Source organism: Anopheles coluzzii, chromosome 2, assembly GCF_943734685.1.
Source record: "Anopheles coluzzii chromosome 2, AcolN3, whole genome shotgun sequence".
In the NCBI taxonomy this organism is placed as follows: domain Eukaryota; kingdom Metazoa; phylum Arthropoda; class Insecta; order Diptera; family Culicidae; genus Anopheles; species Anopheles coluzzii.
In genome coordinates, this window is record NC_064670.1 from 56,621,556 (window position 1) to 56,628,859 (window position 7,304).

Sequence of the window (7,304 nt, forward strand, 5' to 3'; positions counted from 1 at the left end):
GTCGTGTTTATTGTTTATTTTTCCTGTATCGTGGTGTGTAGCACATTGCATTGAATGTATCATGAAAACACCGACAAACGAACGGTATTTTACACATTTTTGTTTTATTAGCCGAGACACTTACTCTTGTTTTTAGATCAATAATAATGAATTTCAGAAGTTCACGGGTGGGCACAACATATCCGCTATCACTATCTGCTTGGTTTGGACTTGTTTTATCTGAAAGTTTGTCATCTGTATATTTCACCCTCATACTTCACTTGACCTGAGAATTGGAATGACTGATTTTTACTGATCCCACGAGATTATGAACATAGTTTTCCCTACAAAACACCGACTCCTTGAAGCTGTGTCCTTTGCTGGAGGGGTGTATTGAACAAACCTCGTCGTTTGAATTGCTCCATGAAGAATTTTATATTACCTGCACGTCAAACACGTGTTGTCAGTCATTTTTGTCTTCCGTACCATACCACTCACTAAAATAAACGGATTACATTCTTTCGCTAATGCGGACCCTCAGTACCACCAGCGTGGGAATGTTGATTCGATAAGCGGGACCGATTATTGGCATTACAACCCAGCATCGTGAACCGATGGATTTTGATGAGAACATCGCTCCATCGATATCACCAACGCTGCTGCTGTGTGGATTGTTTAACCCTATAGCTCGTCGTGCGCTTCTTTGGAACCGTTCGATTGCTCTTCTTGATATAAGCAAGCTGCCGGTGTTTGCATGCGATACTCGTATTCACAACGGTTCGGCTCTGTGACGGATAGTACCCTGGTGTCGAGGCCACATTCCAAATGCACCACAGCAGATCGCTGAGGTCCATTCCAGCAAGGTGCTCCGTTCGAATATATCATCGCACTGTAGTCACCCGGTCCGTTCCATCGGTCCCAGGTTCCTAATCTAAAAGACAGTCAGAATACGTGTTGCTTAGTTTTCATTTTGCCCTTTCCCTACTACTACTACTGCATTGTTGCTTTATGCATACCTTGTTTCGGCTCCACCATTTCGAGGCTGCTGGATCGCCTTGTCAAACGGACATAGTTTGTACACGTACTCACGATCCTCGAAGTTGAAACATTCTCCATTTAAGGCAGCAAACTCTTCATCCTTGCCGTAATCCTTCTCCAGCAGCTCCTTAATGCTGCGAATTTCCTGTTCCATCTCTCTTACATGACGATCCGCTTCTGTGTACTGGTTACGCGCCTCGTTCGCCTTATTAATCAGTTCCTGTGTCGCCGGATCATATTCAACTGGTGGCTTTTCGCCTCCGCCTGCCCGTTCGACCTCTCCTTCGCCAACATCCTCCCCGTCATCTTCCTCCTGCTCGTCCATCGTATCTTCGTCTTCCTCCTCCCCGTTGTGCGGTAGATAGCCTTCCTCCACGTAGGAGGCATCTTTTACGGCTGGATCATGTTCGCTACCTTCCAGTTCGTAGGTATCGGATTGCAACTCCGCTTCCTCCGTTTCTTCTGCTGTGCCTTGGGGCTCTTCACCAGGCGGTTTAAATAGCCCGGAATCCATCATAAGGAAAGGTTTGATACGCGGCCAACACAAGGTTACGAATGTTTCGAAGTCCACCTGATCTCGCTCGTCTAGGAAAAAGCGAGCTTCATCCTCCGTTACCGCACCGTCCCGATTGCGATCGAAAACGATCCTCGTTTGCAGTTCGACAAGCTCGAGCATTTGATTCTGATTAGAATCATATTTCCGGAATGTTTCTTCCGCTTCGTCGCGATTGTTCACAGCGTCGGCCTCTTCCTTCATTTTTTTCGATTCCTCCTCACGGTCTCGGTATACCTTCAGGGCCGCATTTTCCAACTCCTCCGCTTCTGTTTTCAATGTTGCCTTCTCCTGTTTCAATGCTTCCGCCTCGGCACGATTCTTGTCGAGATCGGCCAGCCGGGCCCGCTGTTCATCCTTCAGTGAGCGTCCTCGCTGGCTCATTTCCAACCTTAGCTGGTTGCCCGTCTTGAGCATCTCGCTACGTTGCTTTTCACGCATTCGATCTTCCTTGCCAAGTTCGCTGCATGTGTTCGCACAGTTCGCCTGCGAAGCATACTCGTCCGAGGCATCGCAGCAATCACAGATTCCGTCGTTTACTCTTGAACTGGGGATGTTGAGTTGCTTGTAGCCGGCATTAGTGCAGTGAAAGATGCCACTCGGACAAGCGGCCGTACCCGGCTCGTCACTACCATCGTCGCAATCGCAGTAATCGTCGTTGATGTTCTCCCGGTGTATTATCTTTTTACCATCGAGACATACAAACTGCCCGCTACCGGTGCGGTCTTCGTACAGACTAGCTTGGGCGATAGAAACTCCCCTAGGACGGGGTAGCTCAGTGAGCACTAGAATACCAAAATTACAAATCGTAGCCAGCAGCAGCAACCAGCCCCCGCTTCTATGTTTGGGTGACATTTTCCTACACTGTTCGGTAATTATCTTGCGCGTTCTATACCTAGAAATAAGAAATAATTGCACAATTTGATTGTATATACTTATACGACTTTTGCTTACTTTTGCTAAACGGAAAAGAAAATCCGGCTCGATGTACATAAGTAAATCGCTAACCTTTTTCTTAGCAAGTTGGAAATAGCCGAATCGTCCCTTTTCTGTCATTTTGACAGTGCAAGCATTTCGTCGATTACAGCTGCGCAGGCACCAACTCGTACAACGAATAACGATTTTCGTGAAGCAACATTCTTTAAATTGCACCTTTTGTATGTTTAGCATTTTATCAGTACGATATTTAAAAATAAATAGATAAATAAATGAATTGAATGACTCCATGACATAGAGGCGTGATCGGAAAATACTTATGCTAAGAGAAAAAATAAGTTTGGTTTTCGGCAAAATACGTCTGAAGTTGTTGTTGTTAGTATGGTTTAGAGAGGCTTTGGCTCCTGCGGAGTTCTTTCGCCTTACGTCTGAAGTAGCATGTTTTGTCGCAGGGCTTTTGGCTAAAATTTATTTTCATCAGATTCTTTACTGAAAGATAAGCTAAACGCACAGAAAAACCAATAATTGAAGTAAAATTTACTTTTACAGACGGCCCCCGAGATACACAGTTAATGGGGACCAAAAAACGACCGCGTATCTCGAATTTCCACGTAAGTCGAATCTCATAATTTCCAGCCAAAACATCACTAATCTTCGTGTAATTTTGGAAGTAGGTGATGGTTTTAGGCACCATATTAATTATTTGATGTGATTCTGACTGAATTTAACAATTTTACACCATTTCAAATGGGTTTTAACATACAATCAAAAGGGTAATTATTTGGCGTTTACCAAATCAGTACAGGCGGTCCCCAAGATACACGGTACCTCTTATACGCGGATTCGGAGACACGTGGTTTTCGCGGTGTTGGTTGCCAAATCAAATATGTCAAATCCCATAGATTTTTCATGTTCGATGTCGTGTTCGATTGGTGCTAGAGCGCTGGGTTAGAAAACTGCGTATACATGGTTTTCCTATAGAACTCACAATGCGGCACACTTTTTCGGGCATCCCAAGGACATATAACTTGACAGTCAAATTTTTTAAATTTCATGTTTTATGTTTTTAGATTGTGCATCAATAATTAATTCGCTTTCAAACTAATAAAAAGCCATTACAGATTTTTCAAGCCTCAAACAGCGGGATCTCATAATAAAAATAAATAAAAATGTAGGCTGTGAAGTTATATGTCCCTACGGTGCGATCGTGTGCCGCAGTCTTGCGATACAAATCCGTAGACCCCGGTATCGTCAACGTTTTCAAGTATCCCGCGGTCATGAGTTCTATCGAAAACCCCTGTAAGAGGTTCCGTGTATCTCGGGGACTACCTGTACAGTGAATTGAAACATATGAATAAAAACTATACAATATTTCATTAAACACAAACATAGGATGAACAGAGGATTTTAACAAATTTAAAATTATAAAATAAAGTCAATTCTAAAATACATGGGTGCGTGTCAGCATTTTAATAAAAGAAGAAAAAAAAAATCAATAAAGGCTAACAAAATCATACCATTTATTGCTCCGATCTTGTCGATACGCTCAGATAAGTTGCTAAAAACAAACCTTTTTTTCGTTCAACACATTATAAAACATAATGAGCCCAGGAAGTATAAAGATGAATAGCTGATGAATGTTCTGGTGCGATCCTCCATCTATTTGCCACCGAACCCACTCATTAAATTACCGAGGCCGCCCGCACCTTGTTGTAGCTGGCGCATCATGTTTTGTAAACCGTTCATGCCGCCCATCTGTTGGAACATGCGAGGATCAATCATCTTTGCCATCTGTTGATTCAGTTTGGCCATTTGTGTCGGATTCACGTTTTTCGTCATATCGCCACTCTTGAACAGTCCCTTAATACCTCCCATCTTCTTGATGACTGCAGCGAATTTCGTGTACTGTGATATCAAATCGCGCACTTCCCGCTCCATGACGCCCGATCCTTGAGCCACTCGCGTTACTCGTGTTGGCTGTTTGCTGAACAGTTTCGCACCATCCTTGTTATCGAGCTCCCCGTCAGACATGGAGTCCATCATGGTCATTAGACGCTTGATTCTAGCCATTGACTCTTGCTCACCGCCCTTGGTCATAAAATCTTGAGAAAATCCTGGAATCATTCCCTGCAATGTATAGAAATATTGGTTGTTGGTGCAAACAATAAGATCAGTATTTTCTGCACAAAAACGACGATGACAGACATACCATAATTTGCGAAAAAGGACCCATCTTCATGATATTTTGGAACTGTTCATACATGTCCCGAATGGTGAATTGACCATGTTTGATTTTATCGATTAGCTCTTCGTTGTCGTCCAGCTTCAATTCGTTCACCTTGTCGATTAAGCCCTCAATGTCTCCCATTCCAAGCAGTTTGCTAATAAAGGGCTTCGTCTTAAACGGTTCCAAGTCGTCTATGTGCTCACCAGTACCGATGAAAATGATGGGAGAGTTAGTTGCTGCCACCCTGCAAACGACACAAAACATAGAAACAGGCATTTGCATGGTACACTATCCGAAAGAATAAAACAAACACTTACGCTGATAGTGCACCGCCACCCTTCGCATGACCGTCTAGCTTCGTAATGATGACCGAACCAATGTCCACCTTTTCTTTGAACGCTTTTGCCTGGGCCTCACAAGCCTGCCCAATGGTAGCATCCATGACGAAAATAATGTTATCCGGGTTGACCGCGTTGGCCACTGCCAACATTTCCTCGAACAGTGATTCCTCCTGCTTATGTCGGCCACTCGTATCCACGATTATAAACTCAAAGCCCTCCTTTTTGAACATCTCTACACCATCCTGTGCGATTGTGACCGGATCGACTTCGGTATAGCTACCGTAGAATGGAATACGCGCCTTGGTGGCATTTTGCTTGATTTGATCGTACGCACCAGCACGAAATGTATCGGCACAGACTAGGCACGATTTCCAGTTTTTCTTTTGATAATGGTACGCCAGTTTTGTACAAGTTGTCGTCTTACCAGACCCCTGCAGTCCTACGAACATTATCACGTTCGGACGTCCTTTAATGGGCTGGTATGGCTTCACGCCCGGATCAACCAGCTTAACCAGCTCCTTGAACACTGCCGATTGAATCATTCGTCGCTTATTCAAACCTCCGGCCATTTCATCGAAGTCGATTACAGAACGTACATTTTCACGCAGCTTCTTCACCAACCGAATGTTGACGTCCGCCTCGAGCAATGCCGTGCAAATCTCTTTCAGCATTGAATCTAACACCTCTTCATTTATGATCGTAGCTTTGCTTAGCGAGTGCAAAGCATTCGTAATTTTGCGTCCTAAATCGGCTAACACCATCTTGACCACTTAATACAGACAGTGCGACGCTCCCTGAAATCTTGGACCGCTCCGGATTGGATTTTGTCAGCCTCGAGGCAACCTTAAATCAAGTTGCACGTTTTCTGTGACAAAGAATACACTTCAAAATCAGTGGAGTGTCTAGTTTGTATGAATGTGAACTACTTGTTTACCTGCGTTCAGGGGCCTAATAATACTTCAAAATAATGTTAATTGTTGCAATATTACTATAAATTGGAGATTGCAACGATACGCAAATTCTCGTAGAAAAAGGTTTGTTTTGTACAGCTCCGTTGTGCCAGCAGGACAACATTCGACATGCTGTCAAATTGTAATGTCAAATTGAAGCAAGGTCATTCCATTTCAATTGTCTACATGACAATCAAAGCCTTTTACAAAAACCAAAGTGAGTTGATATAGGCGCGTAGCCACGGAGGTGACAAAATGTTGAATTTTTTTTCAACTTTGTCAAAATTGCTTGTCAACAGCAAAAAAGAGCTTTTCTCGTGGCCGCACCAAAAATATACACACGAACGACAAAAAGCTCTAACAACCGAATATCATCGATAATTTGTTTAAGAGCGTTTCTACATACACCTAGACTGCAGGTGATAGATGGCTGTGAGAGAATTGACAACCGGTTTCTCACGCCGGTGTGTGAAGAAGCTCCGGAAAGCGCCGAGATGAGACTTTTAAAATTATGTCATTTCATTTCATTTCATTTCATTTATTAAATACAATATCCGCCATCAAGGCTAAAAGTGGTTAAACAACCTGAAACAGGACAGAAGAGGGTCATTGAAAGTATAAAGAGTATGACGTGTTTCAATTGACAGAGGATCACGTGGACGAAGAGAACGAGAGGGAACATTATGTTCAAAAAATCCATTTGAATCGCTAAAATGAAGTAAAAAAAAATTCTTTTACTTTTTAGTAATTTTTCTACGATTATTAGACTGCAAAAATGCAAACTATAATTGATCGTTCGCCATAAACTGCCAATTTAATTTTTCTCAGCTCCATCGTTCTTTGCATGCTGAGGAGATTTCTCTCACCGAAAATGCTGTCAGTCGCTGTCAAAGCATGCTGTCAGTTTTTTTCTCAGCTGCAGTCTCGGTGTATGTAGAAACGCTCTAAGAAGTAGTCCAAATAACCAAATCGGTTTAGTGGTGGTCGATTCAGTCAAAATTTTAGAACAATTGGAGCTGTCAGTTCTAATAAGATGTATTGACCTTGCCCACGCTTGGCCCATCTTTTCCAAACATGTTGACGAGAAAAAGATGGATCAAGTGCGGGCTAAGGTCAATATGCTGAACATGATTTTAACACATCATTTACTTTAACTCATTCACTTACATCACAGCATAATTTCGGCAATATTATAAATCTATAAACTGTGCTCTGAGCAGCGAAATCGATGAGTCCATTTGCAAGTAAACAAACACACACAACCCAAGTGCCACAAGTCC

At 42.9% G+C, this 7,304-nt stretch overlaps 2 protein-coding genes across 3 annotated transcripts; both read right to left on the reverse strand.

Annotated features, from left to right (window-relative positions):
- Positions 1–85: 85 nt before the first annotated feature.
- LOC120961059 (glucosidase 2 subunit beta) lies at positions 86–2,642 on the reverse strand. 2 transcript variants are annotated; one of them, XM_040384662.2, is made up of 3 exons: positions 2,525–2,642; positions 996–2,465; positions 86–910 (listed from the first exon to the last, which is right to left on the reverse strand). In XM_040384662.2, the coding sequence occupies exons 2-3, from the start codon at positions 2,423–2,425 to the stop codon at positions 661–663; spliced, it is 1,680 nt and encodes a 559-aa protein (XP_040240596.2). In that variant the 5' UTR covers positions 2,426–2,465; positions 2,525–2,642; the 3' UTR covers positions 86–660. The 2 variants fall into 2 exon arrangements, with proteins under 2 accessions (XP_040240596.2, XP_040240597.2); XM_040384663.2 differs by having other exon boundaries at positions 2,579–2,617.
- A 1,360-nt stretch (positions 2,643–4,002) lies between these two features.
- Positions 4,003–6,159, reverse strand: LOC120950336 (signal recognition particle 54 kDa protein). The gene is made up of 4 exons (XM_040368306.2): positions 6,009–6,159; positions 5,051–5,939; positions 4,716–4,977; positions 4,003–4,633 (listed from the first exon to the last, which is right to left on the reverse strand). Exons 2-4 carry the CDS (start codon positions 5,833–5,835, stop codon positions 4,166–4,168), a joined length of 1,515 nt encoding a protein of 504 aa, XP_040224240.1. The 5' UTR covers positions 5,836–5,939; positions 6,009–6,159; the 3' UTR covers positions 4,003–4,165.
- Positions 6,160–7,304: the final 1,145 nt, after the last annotated feature.

Bases quoted from the DNA above. Each gene is read 5' to 3' on its own strand.
- LOC120950336 (XM_040368306.2), bottom strand. From the start codon at position 5,835: ATGGTGTTAGCCGATTTAGGACGCAAAATTACGAATGCTTTGCACTCG. The intron at 4,978-5,050 runs GTAAGTGTTTGT...TGTCGTTTGCAG, and splicing joins GGTGGCGGTGCACTATCAGC to GGTGGCAGCAACTAACTCTC. The intron at 4,634-4,715 runs GTATGTCTGTCA...TATACATTGCAG, and splicing joins GTCCTTTTTCGCAAATTATG to GGAATGATTCCAGGATTTTC.
- LOC120961059 (XM_040384662.2), bottom strand. From the start codon at position 2,425: ATGTCACCCAAACATAGAAGCGGGGGCTGGTTGCTGCTGCTGGCTACG. The intron at 911-995 runs GTATGCATAAAG...ACTGTCTTTTAG, and splicing joins AATGGTGGAGCCGAAACAAG to ATTAGGAACCTGGGACCGAT.